Source organism: Strigops habroptila, chromosome 3 (assembly GCF_004027225.2).
Source record: "Strigops habroptila isolate Jane chromosome 3, bStrHab1.2.pri, whole genome shotgun sequence".
Taxonomy (NCBI): Eukaryota; Metazoa; Chordata; class Aves; order Psittaciformes; family Psittacidae; genus Strigops; species Strigops habroptila.
In genome coordinates, this window is record NC_044279.2 from 86,938,236 (window position 1) to 86,960,123 (window position 21,888).

Sequence of the window (21,888 nt, forward strand, 5' to 3'; positions counted from 1 at the left end):
TGAGTCAGCTCATCTCCATGTCACCACTGCATCTCCCAAGGGAAGGAAGGTTCTGTCCTTTCTGCCACTGCAACCAAGCTAAGGTTGTGAGATCAGTGGGTGCTCTGCCTCGGGGTTAGGCTTCTGGTCTGTTGGCTATGTGGATGGTGTGCAACGCCACATAAGGCTGTTGGTTTGAGGTCTTGCTGGTACCTCTGCTGGTTCCCACTGCAGGGAAGATAAAATGGATTTGAGTGATAAAAGTTTTGAGTGTGTCCAGGTGTTTGGCTAAACCTGTGCAAGAAGAAGAGCCTAGATAATAATGCCAAAGACACTGCAGAGCAGATGGTACTGGCTTTGCCTTGTGTAGAAGCGATTCTGGGGGTATATAGGGATTGTCCATGCATTGAACACCTTGCAGAACAACAACCTCATTCACTGAAACATGCAGTGATGACTTTGGTTGCATTTATGCTGTTTCTGCTCACTTTCATGCTTATCCCATGCTAGTTTGGCACTTGCTTTGTCTGTTCTTCTGGTTTCACAGGGCAGTTCTATTTCTGTTTCCACTAACGTCATGTTTACCTCTTCCCTGAAGAACTGGCATTATAATAAAACAAAAATGCCAAATGTTTATATACAGTTTTTACAAAATCTTAGCTTTTGAAAAGAATGCTGTGCCTTGTTTAATTCAGCACTGCTAGGAGGCAATGAGGATTACTTCCTTTAGTAGGGCTTGCACAACTCATGACATTCTTTTTTTTTTTCCCAAGAAAATTACTTGACAGGACCCCTTTGAGGACCAAAGCTGCCCAGAACATAGGAAGGAAAGGCAAGAATTTAACGTGGCTTGTCCTGTGAGTAAAAGGATACTTGACTGTGTAAGGAATTGCAGGTGCTTGGGGATCCCATCCTGCAAGATGATGAGTTTGAGCTTAAAGATGAGAAAGCAGCAAGAAATGTGGATTGTTTCTTGCTTTTTTGATTTTCAGAGAATCACAGCGTGGTTTGGGTTGGAAGGAACCTTAAAGCTCATCCAGTTCCAAGCCCCTGCCATGGGCAGGGACACCTTCCACTAGAGCAGGTTGCTCCAAGCCCCTGTGTCCAACCTGGCCTTGAACACTGCCAGGGATGGGGCAGCCACAGCTTCTCTGGGCACCCTGTGCCAGCGCCTCAGCACCCTCACAGGGAAGAACTTCTTCCTTACATCTAATCTAAATGTCCCCTCTGTCAGTTTAAAGCCATTCCCCCTTGTCCTGTCACTACCTGACCTTGTTAAAAGTCCCTCTCCAGCTTTCTTGTCAGCTCCTTTAGGACTCCCTTTTCAACGGTAAATGTAGTATCTAGGCTAATGAGTATCCCTTTGGCAGGACAGACATAAAGTAAAGATGGAGTGTTGGGGTTTTTTAACTTATCGTGATGCATGACTGAAGCCATGTTCCATTCCTTGTGGGAAGGGGCAGTGCAGCCTGAAAATCTGGGGTTTAGGGCAAGGAACCCTTGCTGCAAAACTGCTGTTAACTCCAAAGTGGCTGGGAGATTTCACCTGCTTCAGAGACAGCCCTTGCAAATAAGGCCAGCAAATTTGAGGATGACAGTGATTTTGAGTAGTGCTGAGCAAGGAGAAGCTCAGAAAAATCCAAGCACAGGGTTGGGAAGTGTCAGCCCCAGCACCGCCTTGCCAGCATCCCGTATTGCAGGGATCCTGGGTTTGCCTGGGGAGGGTGGGGAGTGGCTGCTTCTTGGGTATTTATTTTCTTTCTCTCTTTGGTGTGTGTGGCCTTAGACAGAAATTTATGGTAGAGGCTGACCTCCTTTACAACCCCTGCGTGGCTCTCTAACTTGGGAGCATTTGTCTGCTCTCTCCCAGGACAAACACCTGCAGTAAACTCCCTGAGAGACCTGGCTAGATGGGAGATTAATGTGGCTGTAATAGTGAAGCAGCGTTTGCAGCATTATGCCCTCTCCCCAGGTAGATGGATCTTTTCTGAGATGATACCAATTATTTATTGCTGAAACATCTGTTGATAACTGCAGCTGCCCTTGTTAAACAAAGCATATCATGGGGTCATAGACTATAGGGACCTAAAATCCTACTGCATGCTAGTTTTAGACTATTCAGTGACACCCCCTGAAGTCCGTGGGTTACCGTTGTCTCCAATGTTTCATCCTGAGGTTGAAAATACTTTGTAAACGTTGTGCTGCCTTTCCCCATGTGCTTTGAAGTATTATTTCATCTTCATTGGTAATTTATATTCCAGTGCCATTGTACCATGGGAAAAAGGGAAAACCTTTTTTGTTTTCCATTTAATTGTAGATAGACTGACATTTTGACCTGTATTATTAGTATCAGTCAGGAAAAGGGATTTTTTTTCCCCTTCATCCATTCCTCCTCCCTCCCCTTTTTTTATTTTAATAAAATTTCAAGGCAGAGCAAAGGCTGCTTCAGTTCTCTGAATAAAGAGCTGGTGGGGAAATGAGGCTGAAGAGAAGTGATTACAGTGTGATGAGGAAAGATAAAAGTGTGAGCAACTTTTTTCTTCTTTGGCATGAGCCACAGAAGGATAATTTAATTCCCTGGAGGAAAAAAAAAAAAAAGAAAAAAAGTCTTTGTGGATTTATTGTTCAGAAAAAACCCTTTAAAATTTTCCATCTCTGTTTATTTTAATTTGCCATGCTTTGAATAAGCTCCTAAACCGTAATTCATTACATTTAAAAAGTGCTTTGAGATCCATGAATGAAAGGCACTTCATTACCATAACACACTGGTGGTGTTCCACGGAGGCAGAGCTGGCTACCCACGCTCACCATGAGGATGTTTTACTCTGGGAGTAGGCTGAAAAGCTCCATGAGACCAGCACAGTGGGTAAGCGGATTAGGCTTTGCCTTCAAGGGTTTGCCTTAGTGTTGCACTTTAAGAAGTGGGATACCCATTGGACACATCACCTGCACCTGCAGCCTTTTCCAGTGCTCTTCTTCCCTTTTGCTGTGGGATGCTCCTTGCTCCTGCTTGCTGGAGCAGTGGGAAAATGTAGCAAAACCAGCTTGGGGAACAGGGTAGTGGCAAGCCAGGCTTTCCTTAGCGCTGTCTCAGTGCAGCCTGGGTTCAATGGGGGCCATGCTGCTGCTAGAGCAGGGCTCAGGGCACGTTTGGCAACGTAGGCACACTCTTCTGGGGGTTTTGCCCCTGTATCTCCACTACATGAAGTGACTGAGCCTCCCTAGGGATTTTAAGGTGACAGATTTACTGTAACCCTTGAAGCAAACCAGCACTTCTGGTTTTACAAAATGTTTGCATCTTATAGAGGGTGGTGGGTTTTTTTGGTTCTTTTGGGGGGGGGGGGTTATGCGTTGGGTTTTTTCCCTTTCTTTTTCCTGCCAGAGATTCACCAACCAATACAAAGCCCACACACACACTTCAACAAACTCAGCACGCTGTTGTCCGTGTTTTCCTAGCAGGTTTTAAGAGAGCCTCCCTGTCAGCAAACTGCACCCATCCTGCAGCCTCCAGCTCCACCTGAACACCGCTTTGGTGGGAATCTATGCTTGAAGGGCGACACCAACATCTGTATCCAAAGCAAAAACTGGAGAGCACTGGGATTTTTGTTTTCAGCAAATCAAAGCAAAATCAGAATTGTGACAGCATCCTTGCTGACAAGTAGGAATAAGGAGGGATTACTTTTTCTCTCTAAATACCACGTGCACTGTGGGGTTCCGGCTGGGGCTGCAGATCCAAAAGGGAGGCTGCCAGGGGTTACCCTTCCTGCAGATCTTCTCTATCCCAAGGATTAGAAGGAGCCTTAACACTCAGTGACCAGCCAATAGAGGGCAACATGCCCGTGTACACATGCTTTGATCCCACAAACCCTGGGATGGGTTTCATTGGAGGACAACTGTATGCACACAAGTAGTTCTCTTGTGGGATGATTGATGCCACATTAATATTTTAACTTTTTTTTTTTTTGTGAGATCAGAGCTCGTTTGCAAACCCATTGTAACAATGTGGGACTTCATTTTTATCATAAGTATCAATAGTTCCTGCATCCAGGCATTCAGACATGGAGCAGTATCTGCTGGGGTAGGTACAGCTAATTACTTGCTGATGGATTGCCATTAGGGAAACCATTCTGAGGGACATGCCCTAACTACCTTTACGGGTGTGCGTGGCACTTCAGAGCAGTGAGCTTTTGAGAAGAACTAAAGAGGGGGCTGAGAATTTAGTTTTCTCCTCCTTCTAACTGTTGATGTGGTAACAGTAGAATTAAAGCCCTAGATCCTAGCCCTGGGATCTTGGTTGTGCAGGCTGATGTTTTGCTACCTGCCTCCTAAGAGCTTTTCTTGGGTGATCCCAGTGAAACCAGAAAGTAATGTAAGGGACAGCCATGGTTGTGAGTTGAATTCAGCCCGCGAGGGAATCCGTGGCATCCCAGGCTGCCCTACACTGCACAATCCCTAATGCTTTGTAAATGAGAAGTGTCAGAAATCAGATGCAGGGTGACTGCCCTGGTGGTGCCAGTGTGCAATGCTGCAGAGCACTTAGTCTTGCCCTGTCTATGTGGGAAAACTGCTGCAGAATTCCTGGGGAGCACCAAGTAAAAGAGTGGGAAGCCCAATCCTGGGTACCTGCCAGTTCGCTTTGCTCATAGGTAGGATTGCCTCTTCTCAGATGCAGCTACTTGTGGAGTATTCACTCCCTGGAAAAGACTGTGAATGTTGTATTACTGAGATTGCTATGTTGTGTTTTCCTTCCAAATTGAACTATGGATTGACGGTTTGAGGACACAGATTTAGGAAAGAGACTCCTGGATTTTTAGCTGCTTATAATGGTCTTGATGACACCTTCTTGAGGGGGTTCTGTCACTGGCACTCAGCTATTATTAAGTGTTAACTTTCCCCTTCAACATAGTATTTTAATGTACCACAGGGAATTACCACAATGGTTTGAAAATAGTCTGGAGCTAGAGCACAGCAGGACAAATCAGGGCCACAAAATGACTGTTGCTGCAGTTTTGGGCAAGGACAGCAGCAGAACCCTGCGCTGACTGCTGCTCTTCTCCCTCCTGAGACAGCTCCATTTCATCACACAGATGGTTCTCTCACTTGTCCCCATGAGTACGTGCACTCCCTTCATTATCCAGCGCTGAGTTACATGCCAAGAGCAGCTTGATGAGGGATGATGCCATCTCAGCTTCATACTGATGGGCTGTGGGAGGTTCTGTCCATCCTGCAAGGGACAGGCCAGGCCAGGCACTGCTCTGCTGGAGCCCTGCTTCCTGCAAACAGCAAGGGCTCTCAACTAGGAAGCTGAGAGCAGCGTGTGGAACATCCCACAGCAGTTAAATGAAATCAGTGGCAAGTTAAATTGCAAGAAAAAATAATCAGGGGGCTCTTGAGAAAAGCGGGAGTTATTCTCGCTCTGGTACTTTCTCAGTTGGCAAAGCACGATGTGGTCGGTTGTGAAAAACGGACCCATTCTGTGGTGTTTTGAACTGCTAATAATGGACCTAATGCTGCTCCCATTGAATAAACACCCAACTCTCTGCTGCCTTCAGGATGAATAACTTGAGCTAATTAACAGCTTCAGAAGCTCAAGCTGTTAAACGGGGTTCTCTCCGCTGCTCCAAGCAGAGAGGAAAGTGTCCAGGAGTTTCTTGTTCCTCACCCTGCAGCTATTTTACTTGACCGTCCTGTGTGTTTCAAGCGTATCTGTCTGCACCTCGTGGACATGTTTTCTTCTGCCCATCACAGAGGTGGTGGGATGCTTAATTCCTTGTTATTTGTCGAGCGGGCAATGATTGCCAGCTGAAAGGCAGAGATTGATAGAGCAGTCCCGTGCGGTGACAGCAGCTTTGGTCTCTTGGAAAGACAGGCTTTGCTAACAGTGCGTGGGGTAGAAAGGGTGAAAGCCTTCAGCCAAATCCATTGGTGTTGTGACTCTGTGTTTAATCTGACAGGGGACGAATGCAGGGGGAAAGAAAACGGGGCAATTTGTTAGGGTTCAGTGAAGTGCTAACTAGGAGCTGCTCTTGAGAGAGAACTAAAGCACCTGGAAGTGCATGCCACTGCCACTCCTGTTTTGTGCACAGAATTAGGAATTCTTTGAGGACTGCTCTTGGTTTTATTTGTTGTGTTTTTTTAAGGTTTTAAACCTCAACTGCAGTTACAAATGAAACAAAGACCGCAGCAGTCTGAGACGAATGGATATAAGCAAAGACTGAAATCCACAGTGTCTGCAAAACTGTGGGTGCACTCTGAAAATGAAATGATTCCTGCCCCTGCTTTCTAACCTCATCCTTACAGAAGTGTTTTTCCAAAGGGAACCCTCTCAACGCCACAGGCTGGGGAGGGGGGTGGTTTGTGCCTCCGGGATCTTCGCTTTATAAAGAGGGCAGAGAGAGTGGATTAAATCAATATTTCATTTATTTGGGCTTGTAATTCTTCTTACATCAGCTGCCACATAAAGATTTTCCTCTATTTTCTTCCCCTCCTCCTCGTCCTCATTTACTATGCACCAATAATTTCCCTTTGACGCTTTCCTGCCAGTCCTAGTGCCAGATGGCCCTGGTTCTGAGCTTCTCCCCTCTCTTGGGAGCGGCCCCCATTGTCAATGCAAAGGAGGCGTCATGGCTTTGAACCCAAAGCTGGGACCCAAACTTCAGCCCTGGCGTGAGGAGGAGCTAACCCACTAATGCAGGAAACCATGCAAACAGCACACCCTCCCACTCATCGCCATTAAGGAAAGAAATAAAACCCCCTTCACTAAAGGCTGTTTTGCATTTTCCCCAATGGTCCATGTGTAGAAATCTGGTGCAAATTTAATTCTCTCACCACCTGATTCCACTTCCCAGCCGCAAGGTTCCCTTTGTGTCATAAACTCAATTAGACGTATGCATTTCACATCATGGACACAGATGTGAAAACAAAGTGCGCGCAGACCTTGCTCTTTCTCTTTCTCTCTCTGTAGATACGCCACCATCCTTTGGCTTTAAAGTGATAAAGAAAGTGAGTAAATCTATTTAGGGCACTAGCCCGCCACACAGAACAAAGTGCCCAGCTGTGGTGAGTGTCTGATTGTCTTGGGGTAGGCTATGACATCTTGGAAGTCAATAGGGTTTCCCCACTGAGGGCTGGGTGATGGGGAGCCACTCCCTCTGCTCCCTTTCAGAGACTTTGCCCATGGACTGGGTGCATGAGCTGTAGGTGCTAAGGAATTTTCCAGCCACACGAGTTGGCAGGGAATAAAAGGAGTGGGTATTAATTTCTCGGTGTGCTGCTCGGGATAGGGGGAACGTCACTGCAAAGCTTGACACCAAACCGTGTTTCTGTGTGCCACACAGCATGCAGCCCTGCCTTGCAAAAAAAAAAATAGCCAAGTTTCTCTCCCTGGTTTGACTTTTCTACATTTTGTGTCCATTTGGGTTTGGAGAGGGACACAAGAGGTTTCGGCATTGAGCAGAGAGTTAAATTATGCAGCTGCAAGACTGCCAAGCCCTTCAGAATAGGATGCTTCGTTTAGATTTTCCACAATGCTATTGAAGTGCTTATTTTCCTCCTGAAGAGACACAAACAGATGCAAACTTCTGTAAACACTTTAGAAATGAATTCAGTGAGTTTGGCCTCTCAGCAGTGCTCAATAGCTGACAGAAAAATGTCTAATTAGTGCAAGTGGAAATAATAGGGCCACTTGGATTCCTTCCATCCTCCTCCAAGTCTACTTTTCCTAGGAACTCAAAGGCTCTTTTGTTTGGTAGGTCACCCTCTCTCAGGCTTTTGTGCTCCAATCTATTAAAGGAAGAAGGGGAGGAAAAAAAAAATAGATTAGGCGATGCTCTGTGCTTAAATATATGGCCTGTTGATGAGCATTTCGAATGGCTGGTTTGCAGTGTCAGTTTACAGGTGCTTGGAGAGGGAGATTCCTCCATTGTTGGCCGGCACAAGTGGAGTTGTGCGTGCCAGCCTCCAGGAAACTTTTTCAAGAGCCATCCTCTTAGAAAATCCAACTCAGGCTCAGTGGGAGGCGGGGGAAGGAAATTTGTACAAATCCACCTCGCTGAAGTGCAAACAAGCAAACGCTTGCAACAGATCAGTGCTTTCATGCCATTTACTGCAGACTCCTCAGACGGTTTGATGTGGGCTTTCTCCTTCACACCTCAGATGGTGGTTCTGCTGCTCAAAATCAAGAACGAGTCTCGCTGTCAGATTGTGGGGCTCTGAGCTAAAAGCAAAGAGGACAGAAATGAAGCTGGGGAGGAGTCCAAGAAGCCTGTGCGGTGTCTAAAGCAGTTCTTGGATGTTGCTGCCTCTGCCCATGTGTTTACACAAGGAAGGCAAGGGAAGGAGGCTGATGCTGAGACAAAAATGGAAGATAGCTGCCAACCTTCATGTTTCAGTGGGGATTTGGACAAAGTTTTCTTGCATTCTGTCACCCTCTGATGGTGCTGTGGGCCTGATCCTCCCTCCCCTGTGTTGCCTTTACTCTGTCATGAGTTGAGTTAGTTACTCACTGAGATGAATGAGAAACACATCCTTTTTCTGAGGAGGCTTTGTATGGTTGAAGGTGTTTTCTGATTGTGGTTTCCTCTTGTGATTGACCATACCACAAAGCAGTAACCAGCCAATGTCAGCTCCAAGGTGTCTGAGCCAGGCCAGGCTCTCCATAGGCAGTGTGAGGCTGCTGAATGGCTGGTGGCCATGAAGACCGGACAGGTCAGGGCACCCGTGAGACTCCATAGCTGAAAAGATGGGTCTTTCCTTACAACGATGGCTGTATTTTGGGCAGATGTTCCAGTGAAAAAATGACTGGATGCCATTCTCCCCATCCTGTGTGACAAACCTGTAACGATATGATGAATGTATGATAGTATCATAAAATGATTTGGGTTGGAAGGGATCTTAAAGCTCATCCAGTTCCAAGCCCTGCCATGGGCAGGGACACCTTCCACTAGACCAGGTTTCTCCAAGCCCCGTCCAACCTGCCTTTGAACACTGCCAGGGATGGGGCAGCCATGGCTTCTCAGGGCAAAAAGGGCATTGCCTGGATGTCAGCATGTGGAGCACCTCCTTTCTTCATGGGGCAGGAGAACCAACCCCTGCCCACCATGAGAAGGGCTTGTTTTTTGGTAGATGTCCCCAGGTTCGTGTGGACTTCCGCAACCATGATGAGGGTGCGTGCCTCCTCATGGCTGTCTTTGCTGGCCTCCTGTCCTCTTAATAACATGCTATCTCAGGAGCTGTGATTGATTCCTCATGTCAGTGTGATGGATCAACCATTGTACAAATCCAAGCCAGTTCATACAGACTCAGTAGTCATCAAAGATGACCTGCAGGGGAAAAACATGAGGCTCCTGGCCTGTTTGCTCATTGGTGGAGTACAAAGGAGTGTATGGCTGGAGCTCTATCTGGGATAATGGCCATAGGGACCATTCCCAGTCTTTCCAGGCTCATGTCCCCCTTTTAAACGAATTGCTACTACTTCTAGTGTGCTGTTGGCCATAATTTAAATTCATCAACAGAGCACCAAACAATGCGATTCCAAATACTAAACAACAGTTAGAAAGAGAAAAAATGATCAGGAATGATACCACAGCTCAAATAAAATAAAGAGCTGCAACTTTCCTGTCTTAAAAATGGAAATATGATCAGGAATTTCAAACTTAAGCCAGGGAAGTTCAGGCTAGATATAAGAAAGAAGTTCTCCCCTGTGAGGGTGGTGAGGCCCTGGCACAGGGTGCCCAGAGAAGCTGTGGCTGCCCCATCCCTGGCAGGGTTCAAGGCCAGGTTGGACACAGGGGCTTGGAGAAACCTGGTCTAGTGGAAGGTGCCCTGCCTGTGGCAGGGGCTTGGAATTAGATGAACTTTAAGGTCCCTTCCAACACAAACCAGTCTTCAAGTCTGCTTGTATTTTCTGTAGACAGTTCACTGAGCCTCTGCAAGGTGAGTTTCTCCAAGGCTGCCCCATGGCACTGGTGTTCTTTTCAGGTTTATCTGAAAGCCTCCATCATGGTCAAGGACTGCATGACAGCCACGGCCATTGTGTTCCTGGTTGACCGGTTCCTGTACTGGATTGATGCCTCCAGCCAACTTCTTCAAATTGCCAAGGGTCTGCACAGGCTGCAGCCCACCACACCAATCAGTCCTCAGGTGCTCATCCGCCAGGCTCGCATCTCCATCAACACAGGTACTGCTCCCTTCTTTCAGCTCAAGCCCAATTAGTAACTACTTGACTTTGAAGAAGACACTTTGTCTTGTGCTGGGGATGACATGCTTACAGCCCTGGAGCCATCTTTTCAAATGCACAGCCCACTCCCAGCCCCCTTGAGCCCTCCCAGCTCCTCTCACTAGCACAAAGGAGCTGGTATAAAGGGTTTCAGAGCCAAAAGCAGGAGAGAAAATTGTGAAAGGGTGTGGAAAATACTAATTGGAGCTTTTGTTCCTTAACAAATCTTCCCTGCTGGTTTCAAACAGGGATATCTGAATTGCTATACTTCTGACCAAGGGCCTTTAAAAAGTAAATTAGAATCCTGGCATTTTCTCTGCACTGTCCCAGCTGCTTTTTTTTTTTCTTCAGTGGGACCACTTGATGATGCAAACAATGCAGCTTACAACCCCTCAAGGATAAACTGATTTATGCAAAAATTAAATTCCATCATTCCTATGATGTGGGCAACACCTGAAGGGTTTTTAATGCATCTTCCCACTGTCCCACTGGGGAGAAGAAAACAAAGCCAGAAAATCCTGCTCTGAAAAACCCAATGGAGGAGTATTTTATTTGCAGAAAACAGAACTGTAAGTTCCCTGCATAGGCATTTTTATTTGTGGCTGTGGACTTCTTATGCTCTTGTTGCCATGGGGTTTGGGTGCTGGCACACCCCAGTTGATGGGCTAGTTCAGCTAACACACCGCTTCACTGGCTGGAGCAGCCTTATTGACTTCAGCCAGACAATTGCAACAAAACCCAAGGTTCAACATGAATCAAGCTGATCAAATTAGACCTTAAGGCATCTTAAGGCTGTGTATTCCGTGCTTAAGATGGTTCTTCAAAGCTAGGTAGAGTGACAGGGAGGCAGCATAGCCTGGGGCTATGCTTTGTGTGATGGGACGTCAGGTCAGCTGGCTTTGAAGTGCATCTGCAGAGCTTCCTCTCCTGGCAAACTCCATATATCATAGACTGGTTTGGGTTGGAAGGAACCTTAAAGCTCATCCAGTTCCACCCCCTGGATGTTGGGTGTCCCTGGGGACACCTTCCACTAGAGCAGGTTGCTCCAAGGCCCTGTGTCCAACCTGGCCTTGAACACTGCCAGGGATGGGGCAGCCACAGCTTCTCAGGGCAAAAAGGGCATTGCCTGTTGGTTTAAAGCCCTTTCCCCTTGTCCTGTCTCTACATGCCCTTGTCAAAAGCCCCTCTCCAGCTTTCTTGTTGGCCTCTTTAGGTATTGGAAGACTGTTATAAGGTCTCCTCTGATCCTTTTTTTCTCCAGGCTGTGCAACCATATATTGTAGAATGTAGTGGATGTACATTTAAGACTGTTGACAGCAACAAATCTATGTGCAGATGATATCAGGATCTATCAGGTTAATTATCACACAGCTTCTCCATGAGCTTTTCTGAAGCAAGTGTCTGGCGAGAAGCAGTTGCCCCAGCAGTGTTTTCTGCTTTATTTGTTATATATGTGAAATAGGCCACGTCAGCTACTCCTGAGCATGGGGTAGCATCTGCAGCGCATTAATTCATAAAAAAAATTTAGTCTGAGTGTGGACATTATACTGAAGAAAAGTACAATTTGCAGAGGCTTTCACTGATGAATATTTTTGTTCACTTCATGCCACATGACACATTTTAATCCTAATTTTCCATTTTCTCTTTTATTTTCAATCAGGTAAACTTTTAAAAGCTGAATATATCCTCAGCAGCCTTATTAATGACAACGGAGCAACAGGTACATATATAATTCTTTTCCAATTTTATAGTTGCTACTTTGATGGGATTTTGATACTAATTTCAACAGTCACACGAGCTTCAAACACAGCCAGTCTGGCCTCAGTAACGACTCGTTGCATCACGTCCCTCTTTTCTTCACCCTTCTTTGCTAAAATGTGGCAACTGCAACTTTGTTTTTAAATTTCCATAATTCATCGTTGAAAATCTTCACTTGGCTGGAAAAACATTCCGGATTGACAGTCTTCCTACTAATTTCTCTGCTCAGAGAAATCTAAAATGTGAACCAATTTCAAGGAAGTGACTGATCTAGAAAAGTACGACAACTCCCTTTGCTCAAAAAAATCCAGATTGTTGGAGTAACACTTATCCTCGAAATTCACACTGGTCCTATGAACTAAATGAATACTTCATTCTATACCTGTAGCAGACTGTGGTGCAATTCTTTAGTATCTTTTGGAGTTAAGAAAAAAGAGAGTGAGTCCTGGTTCTTAAAGCACTTCTATTGCCGAGTAGATGTGCAAAACTATAAAAATGGGACCATTTCTTAACGCATGATAATGTTTGCAGAAATTACTCTTTTCCCTCCCCCTTTATGTCAAATTACTGCACTGCTGGTCGTGTGTTTTGGCTCAGATCTGGAGGGATGTGTAGTATTTCTAATGGGAAGAATTTATTTATTCTGAAAGCCGTAATTATGATTTAGTTCTGGTTTTCAGACAATATATTTTAGGGTTTGATATTTGTTCTCCATTTTCTTATCCTGCAGGGCTTATTTAGCCAATACATTCAGGTTTCCCTACAGCCATTAAACTCAGAAAATTTAAGAAGCCTATTCTGGGCTTTGTTGGTTTGTTTTTCATGTGAAACTGAGATTCTCACACAAGAAGGGTCTTCATGCAAGAGTGGTTTAAACAAAATGCCAGCTATCACTATTACAATAGAACTGGCTATACAAAACACTGCATTTCATCTTTCTTAGGGCTATGCTTTTCTTTTAAGACTATTACCATAATATTCAATTATAACACTTTCTGTTTAACAGTGAAGATGTGTTGTTGAACAGACACTTTGTGCTGAGAGTTGCAGTGCAATGTTCACAATACTTCGGAAAGCTTAGTGATGTTAGTTCATATTCTATTCCAAAATCCAGTATAGATTTGATAACGAAAGACTTTGTGTAGCTGATCATACTGTGTTAACATGAAGACATTTGTTTTAATCTTAATGAGGTACGGATATCTGAAAAGAAAACATGTTTTGCCCATGATTAAAAGTATTTTGCTGTGCTGTATATACTGGTGACCACAAAGATATCCCATATTAATCCTTTTGACTGTTTTTTAGTGGAACTCTGCTATTTTTATATAGAATGACTTTTTGTTACTTCACAGAAGAGAGGTACCTTTCACTTTTTAGGTTGTTTTTAAGCTCTATATAGCTGTCACTCAAGCTACATACCCACAGAGCTCTCTACTTACATTCCTGAACACACTGTCACATTTTCATCTATCTGACTGTAAGTCCTGGCTCAAACCAGCTCAATTCAGTGGGGAAAATCCTGGCAATTTACTGGGATGTAGGTTACCCTCAGAGGCTTGAAATGACAACAACATTTTTCATTCTCTGCTGAGTTTTTCCACTCTTTCTGCAGGTACCTGGCAGTATGCTAAGGAAAGCGATAGAATTCTCGTGCAGTCAGTCTGCTTACAAATCAGAGGGCAGATTCTGCAAAAGCTTGGTAAGGCTTTTTTCTATTAACATCCGCTTAAGGTTTCCCTCTTTTTATTTTTCCCTTTGCAATCCCAAATTTGCTGTTCCCAAAGGCATGCAATAGTTTATCATAGTTACATTACAGCAATTTCTTCTCTCAAAACAAGAAAATCCCTAGTTTCCAGCTTCTCTGGCTTGGTAGTCAACCTTTTATCTTCCATGAGTGTTGAGCTGAAGTCTTTTATGAGCATAAAATGTGTGTTTATGCACAGCCAAAAGCTAAAGGCTACTGATAAATGTTCGGTGTCACCGAAGCAAAAAATGCTGTGGTATGCTTTTACACTATTTTGAGGGCTCCTGACTGAAGGAGATGTAAAAACTATTGAAAGGCATCTGTAGTGGTAATCTGCTTAGTGACTTTTTTCTGATTGATTTCAGGGATGTGGTATGAGGCAGCAGAGTTGATTTGGGCTTCAGTTGTGGGATATTTCAAACTTCCTCAACCAGATAAAAAGGTAGTATTTCCTTTTCACTCTGGATATCCTTGCCAATCTAATAATCGTTCCAGATTAGCTGTTGTTCACTTCAGAAAAGTCCTTCAGCAATAATGTTTCAATTAGGCACCTCAGACGAGGTTAATATGCAGGACAAATACTCTGGCTGAAGTCTGTATTGCACATTGTTTCCGCATGCATACACAGATTTACAGACACCTTTTTTCCTGCAGGGGAGTGAAAGTAATAGTTTTCATTAAGCAGAATCATCTGAAGTGAACCATCACTGAGGATGTCACAGGTGCCTCTGGCAAGGACAGACTAAGCCCAGAATGCAGCCATAGATTTTATTTATTTATTAGGACTAAGGTTAATACTTTTTTTCCTAGTTACCAAGAATGTCTGTTTGCTGAGCTGCACTACACTATCTCTTGTGGGTGATGGTTGTTCCCCAGCACTGCAGTATCTAAACACATTGCAACAAGACACCTGTCTTGAGCACCTTTTTGAGGCTTGGCCATGATAATCTTCCCATTGTAGATGAAGCAACAGTCACACCTTGTGTCCGTAGCTAAGCAGGAATGTGAACCTAAGTCTAACAGGTCCTAGGGTGATGCTTGAAGAAGTTTTGTAATTGTATCCCAGCATAAGATATACCACAAAACCAGACCTCGTCACTTCTCCTCTGGCATACCTTAAAGCTTGACCTCAACCTCAGAACATTTCTAAGGGAGCAAAGATGTGTAGGGAATTTTGCAGAAAGCATACACTTAACTGTTAAGGCATTCTTAACTATTTAGCTGGGCAGACCCTTAGCTGCCACATGCAGATCAAATCTTCCAGAGAGAGAGACAATTAGCAAGTTCATAAATCTATATGTTACATGTTTCTGTCTAATTTTTTAATGGGTCCTGTAAACCAATTACAAATTACCGGCAAAAACCCTCTGATTATATCAACACCAAGAACTCTTGCCTTTTCTCCAACTCTGTTCATATTTGGGTTTTCTTAAACAGTACAATAAGCTAGGGAAGTGTGTTAAAAAAGGTGCTTGATTTCTTAGGCTATGTGTGATGAGCGTTTATTCCTTTTACCATCTCTCCAGACTTCTTCACCCTGGATTTTTTAGAAAGACTGAGATCAACTGGCCGGTTCTTAAACATACTTTTTGATTTCTGTGGTCTTTTCTGAAAAACTGGTAAAACAGTCCCTTTTTTTTCAGATATGATTGGCCAAGGGCTTAAAGCAGCTTTTGGTGATATCACGAGACTTCGCTTTTGTTGTCACAAACAGCGCCTTGGGAAAACGCAATGCTAAGGAAAACACAATGCTATTTATGGTTAAACCTACAGCTTGTGGTAATAGGGATACCTGCTACTCATGGATCTGAAAGATCTGCTAACTATGACCAGATAGAGAACAAAGACCAAATAAACAGTTCACCAGGCTCATTAAAAATGTTTCCAAGAGTTTCCATTATCCACCAGGCTACACTTTCTGCAAGTTGAAATGAAGAAAACTCTATCAAGATGATATCTCTGAATTTCTTAGCAGTGCTTCTCTTTTGATCTTGTTTGGTTGGTTGGTTTGGTTTTGTTTGCTTTGGTTTTTTTTTGGTTTTGTTTTTTTTTTCTGGGATGTTCTATCCAGAACCTACTTTGCTGTGAGCAGTAAAATTCAAAATAAAAGGGAAGAAACACTAAGATAACTTTCAATTTCTCTTTCAGGGAATTGCTACTTCCTTGGGTATTATTGCAGACATCTTTTCTTCCATGAATGAGAAGGATTATGTACGTTTTAAAACTAAAGCCGACATGGACCTGGTAAGACTTGGTTTGGTATTTGTGTTTTCTTTTCTTTGAAAGGAAAGCCTTTCAGATGAGTTTTTCCCTCTCGGGTTTTTTTTTCCATTTTACTAGAGCCTTCTCCAGAAGTTTGGTCATCGCTTACTATCAGCTGCTGAGGCCTGCAAACTAGCAGCAGCCTACAGCCAGTACACCCCTCTGTTTGTCCTCACTGCCGTGGTAAGTATTAGTCTTCATTCTGAAAGTGTTCTTTGTATCAGAAAAGAGTTCAGGCTGTTAAATTTGGCTCTAATTCAGCTTTCAAACGTTGCATCATACAGGGTATTCAGTCTGTGTTGTAGGTATGGTGCTATATGTTTGCTCTGAGCTCCAATCAGAAGCTAAGCAGGTAGGTGGAAAGCAGTATCTGGCCACGAGGTGAGGATTAGTTTTCAAGCTCATCTGGGAATGCTGCTTCTCCTATAACTACAGCTGTATTTCAGAGGAAAAAGTGCAAGATTATTTCCTCCATGAAACGCAGCAGCAGGCAGGCAGACCTGACGTTTGCTTCAAATCATATAAGGGAAAGAAATATTTTTTCCTCCCTATATATCTGACAGAAGTCCAGGTTTTTAATTCCTTCATTCCTCTTTCATTCCCTCCCAGAACATCCGTGGGGTGTGTTTGCTGTCCTATAGTCACTCCAAGGACTGTCCCCCAGAAAAGAGAAAGTTCTACTTGTCTGAAGCCAAAGAATCCTTCGAGATTGGCCTCCTCACCAAGAATGACAAGAGTCCTGTCACCAGCAAGCAGGAGCTCCATAGTTTTATTAAAGCTGCTTTCTGCCTCACAACTGTGCATCGATGGCTCTATGGGGAGAGTGAGAAACTCCATGAGGTGAGTCAGCTGTGCAGAGAAGCCATGGGAAAACTGCATTCATACAGCACTTCATTTACAGAAGAGGAAGAAAAAGAGATTCTTGCCAAAGAGATCATGTCTCTGATCACATCTGTGAAGAAGCACCTGCAAGTGGAAAGCTTCCCTAATTCTGATGCTAGGTCTTATGTTCCAGACAGTTACAAAGGCACAGCGGAAAAACCTATCCTGCAAGGGGAAGCCAGCTTCAAGAAAATCCTCGCCACGCATTCTCAACATCATCTGTCAGTGTGTCAAGTGTTCAAAAATACTTGCAGGATTCATAAAACCACCCCAGGAGAAACCCAAGCAGGAGCTTGTATCACAGCCTTAAGAACTGAAACCAAAACCATTGACACCATGTATACTACTGAAGAAATAGTGTACCAGAGGAAAGGCACTGCAAAAATGCTGAATTCACCAACAGCAGGAAGTAGCTCAGAGAGACTCAGTGGCCAGAAAAATAAACACATTGGTTCTGATGTGATGAACATTTCCTTTGATAAAGAGACTGAGCCATTAGAAATAGAAATAAATGGTGAAAACGGTGTTTTCAGCAGACAGCAAAACAGGAGTCAGACCGCTACTTCAGAGAGCTCTTGGTGCAAGCTGTCAAAATCAAGTTACTCTTCCGGCTGGGAGGAACTAAACTGTAATGGAAGCAAAGAGTCTCCCAGGGAAGGGCAGCAGCAGGAAAAGGGCTCAGTGGAGGAGCAGTGCTGCACAACAGAATCTGATGAAAATGGGCATGCTGCATGCTTGCATTTGATGCCTCCCAGAGCCTGGCATTCTTCTCCTCAAGAGGGTCTACATAGCCATGGAGGATGTCCTCAGCCTTCCCCGGAGGTCGATACACCTCTAGCTGGGAGGCTGGTAGAGAAGGTGTCTCTTTGCGGAGCAGAGCTGTGGGATGGAAGACACCGTGGAAAGAGTTCTTCAGAAGAGAAAGGAGGGGAGGTGAACAACTTGGTTCCTTCCCTTTCCACCTCTAACTCTGCTCCTACCAAGCGGCAGGAGGAGGAGGAGAAGTCTTTCTCCAGGGTGGAGATCGGCTGCAAGACCAAGGACAGCAGCAACCCCATGTCCCAGCCCGGGAGACATTTTGTGAGGGTCCATCCAGGAGGAGAAGCTGCAGATAGCACAGAGGATCCCTCATTTGAGGCACATCCCCCCACAAACGAGGGTGCTTCTGTGCTATCAACAAGCATCGAGACGAGAAGGGCCAGCGACTCCTCTGTGCGTGACTGGCTGAGGAAATCTGCGCTGGTGGGAAATGGACCTCTCCAAGTGCCTGAAGTTGACACCCAAGCAGAAACAATGGATGACACTGAATTTGATTTCATCAGTATTGGAGATTTAGCGAACAATTATCCTACGGCATCTGTTCCAAAGCATCAGCCAACTCCCTGTGCGCTGACAGCTTTGCCCTCGAGGGGAAAGATATCCATAATGGAGCACTTTGAGTGTGCCACTACTGAAGAGGATGAAGAAAAGTCTCAGGACATGGTGAGCAGCAAAAGGCAATCCAGTTCATCCCTGAGTTCATGGTACAAGCCAGCACAGATGTCCAAGAGTTCCCCTAGAGGTCCACTTCTGAACACAAGAGCAAGTGGCTTTGTCTTCATGCCTGGGAGAATTAAAGAAGAAATCCTTGATACTCGATTTCTGACGGATGATGATTACATGCAGCTTCTGGCAGGAGTAGAACGTAACTGGCTTGTCCAGAGACTCATGCCTACTGGAATTTTTAAGTCTAAACAGCTTCATAAAGCATACAGTAAGTTTCTGCACAGTGATGGGCATTTACTCGCAGCAACAGGTACTCCCACAGAGAACAGTCTCAACTTGAGCTTTTCAACACAATGTTTTAGTCATCATTATTAGGACTTTTTTGTTGTTGTTGTTTGATAAGGTTTTGTATAAGAATTTTAGCAATAGAAAAACACTCCCTTGAACCATTTTCCTCCTATTCCTTCTTACCCATTTGCACATCAGTCACAGCTTCATGGAAATGGGCTCCATCTCCATCCCCACACAGTCCCTCCTGCTTCATTCTCTTCGTGCAAGAGCCTGCTTGAACCCCCTGTGCCAGTTCATCAAGCCCTTTCCACCCCATTACTTGAGTCTCTGGTTTTGTCGCCCATTTAGATTCCACATTTCATCCCTGCAAACTGTGTATTTAAGACAATGATTGTTAAATTAACCATAAATAACAGCCATTCCTTAATATGCAGGCCCTTGATCAATATACTAAGAAATAGAGAAGCTAGGAGCAACACCACTTTAGGCTGCCTCATTGAGCTCATTGAGTAAAACCCACTCAGGGCTCGTCCCATCTTGCGTGTCTCAAGCCTGTTGAGCAGGTTTTTTGTTCTTACTGTAAAATATCCAACTCTGTACCTAGATATCTCTTAGCATATATGTTATAGCCCCATACTTTGCTTTCAGAGAAGCCTGGATATCTTACCTCCTGGGTGCTGGTTATTTCATCCCTCAGCACAAGCTCAGAGCAGTGCTATGGAATTGTCCATTCTACTTGTGGTGTTTTCTTTTTGTAGCTGCTCTTCTTTTAAAATACTCCAAGAAATCAGGCCTCTGGACAGGCCAAGAAACAGCTGTATTCATTGGGGACTACCTGAAGGTGGCAAAGGAAGGCAAACAGAGAAGTGCATTTTGGATACACTTCCTGCACCAGGAAGAAAGCCTGGGAAGGTACTGAACAAACCAATTTCTGAAACAAAATGTTTATCAATGCTACTTCGGTGTAAACAGGAATGAAAACTGTCTGGTAAGACGAGTCTTATACCTATGATTCAGCTAGTCCACTGCCTTGTTAGACATTAGCTTTTCTTAAGCATTTTCAGAAGACAGTACAAGTTTTTACTTGGACAACTACAGAAATCATAGCCACAGCGGGAGAAGATTGTTTCTTTAGTCTGTTTCAGCCTAGTTTACATTTGGTTAGATTTTGACTAATCTTCCGTAGCAAGAACATTTTATGGCTTTCCCAAATCTCCCGGTCCTTTTGGCAATCTTTCCCATCACTCCACGTATCTCCCTACTTTTTAATTTCTGGGAAGACAAAGCTACTTCACTGTTGTCTTCTAACAGCTATGTTAGTGTTCATTTGCTTACGACATTTCAGGCCTGACTTTAGCTTTGTCTGTGCTGGGATAATTTTATGGGAGCTTATATCTTGCTTCCTTTTTATTTGACTTCTAGCTTTGCGTTAGATAATTAGCAGTATATATAGCTTTTTATCTTTATATGTATTTATATATATGTATATCTCACAATACCTATGGGCAGAAAGGTGTTTCAGTTGCTTTTCTTTAATTTTAGCAGCAGGTTTATGCAGTGGATGCATCTGCTCTGAAAGCAGGATTAGAATCACCTAATTCATAAAGGCCCCTGCATGAGGAGAACTCTGCTAATTGTAGATTTTTGATTGGTTTTAGAAGTAGCTCATGAATTATTATGGATGAAGAACAGTATTTTACGTACCTCTGAGTCAGGTCTCCCTTCAGAGTCAAGAAGAGTTGACTTTAAACCTTCGGGTTGGATTGATCAGCACAGCATTTTATGCCTGTAAAAACTATAAAAGAAAAAAAACCACAGCTTAAATCACTGCAATTTTAAATGCGTTACCAACTTTGGCTTTGCTTCCGAAGAGCCAAGCTCTGCTTTGGAGTGGTGTTTCTGTACCATAAGCAGGGTTTCCCAAGCACAGTCTGCAGCAAATCTGGCGGCACCAACCACTTCTCTTGTTGTTTAGGTATGTTGGGAAAGAATATAAGGAAGAAAAAGGACTTTTTCATCATTTCAGTGATGTGGAACGGCAAATGACTGCCCAGTACTATGTGACAGAATTCAACAAAAGGCTGTATGAGCAAAAAGTCCCTACCCAACTCTTTTACATCCCATCTGCAGTACTCTTGGTAAGTACTATCTTCTAAGCAATACAAAGGAATTGATGGGAAGACCATCTTAAGTCAATTTTGATTTTAAAATAGTAGCAGTTAAGCAACCTCTAGATAACATGCTATCTTAGCCAGTAGCTGCATTTGCTCATTTCAGGGCAGAAGACACCTGCCCGCAGAGCTACAAGTTCATGGGTGCACTGGCAGAAAAGATGCCATGTGCAAGCCAGAAACTCACTTGTAAATGAAGCCCAGGAGTTACCAAGCCTTTTATATCATCTGGCAGTATATGAACATCTATTTTCAGGGGTAGCTAGGAAATCTGAACAGCAAAGTGACCCATTTTGAGAACTACAAAAACTGTCTAAACCTCACTAGAACCCAACATGCGAGGTTCTTGCAGACAAGTCGATTTGCTGCAGGACAACTTTGAGGCCTTTCCTGCATGATGCTGAATTTCAGGAACGTGGGTCTGGAAAGTTTCTCCTTGTGATTCATGAGGTCCAGTGCCCTGGTATCATATCACAGGCAACAACACTGCACAATCCCTTTTTATACTCATTAAGTCCTACCTTAAAAGCAGCCATATGACGTGTTTTGTGTTTTAGCCTTTATTGCTTCCATTAAGAAATCATTCCAGAGCTGTTCTCTTGATGTCTGGAAAATTTCTGCTATTTTCTAACCTAAAATTAGTCAATTTATATTTATTGTCTTTCTCTCTTCTTTGAGGCCTAGATTTAAGGAAGAAGCAGCCATAACATCCCCTCATCACCTGTTCTCTCGAAGGCAAGACTTCAGTTAGAGGAGCTTTAGCATCCTTGTTTTCACATCTCTGCCCACATGACAGTCATTATCCCTCTCTTTTCAGATACTGGAAGACAGAACTATAAAAGGATGTGTGAGCGTGGAGCCCTATATCCTTGGGGAGTTTGTGAAGCTGTCCAACAACACAAAGGTAGTAAAGAATGAGTACAAAGCCACAGAGTACGGTCTGGCCTATGGTCATTTCACTTATGAGTTCTCCAATGGAACAGACATTGTTGTGGATCTGCAAGGTTTGTATTACAGTGAACTTCATTTCTTGTGAAGACTTAATTTCTCATGTCGCAAAGTGTGCTATATAAAGGAGTATGTATATATATATGCTA

At 43.9% G+C, this 21,888-nt stretch overlaps 1 protein-coding gene across 9 annotated transcripts in view; it reads left to right on the top strand.

The window, feature by feature from the left end:
- ALPK1 (alpha kinase 1) overlaps positions 1-21,888 on the top strand; it is a 59,820-nt gene that overhangs the window by 29,695 nt on the left and 8,237 nt on the right. For 4 of the 9 annotated variants that reach the window (XM_030479925.1, XM_030479927.1, XM_030479924.1 and 1 more), the window contains 10 exons: positions 9,958-10,156; positions 11,856-11,915; positions 13,569-13,655; positions 14,066-14,142; positions 15,849-15,944; positions 16,041-16,145; positions 16,572-18,597; positions 19,379-19,532; positions 20,596-20,758; positions 21,609-21,795. In XM_030479925.1, coding sequence (XP_030335785.1) covers positions 9,958-10,156; positions 11,856-11,915; positions 13,569-13,655; positions 14,066-14,142; positions 15,849-15,944; positions 16,041-16,145; positions 16,572-18,597; positions 19,379-19,532; positions 20,596-20,758; positions 21,609-21,795 — 3,154 coding nt within the window. Of the gene's footprint in view, positions 1-752; positions 837-9,957; positions 10,157-10,653; positions 10,765-11,855; positions 11,916-13,568; positions 13,656-14,065; positions 14,143-15,848; positions 15,945-16,040; positions 16,146-16,571; positions 18,598-19,378; positions 19,533-20,595; positions 20,759-21,608; positions 21,796-21,888 lie in introns of those variants that run through there. The other 5 variants (XM_030479929.1, XM_030479928.1, XM_030479930.1 and 2 more) reach the window with 5 other exon arrangements.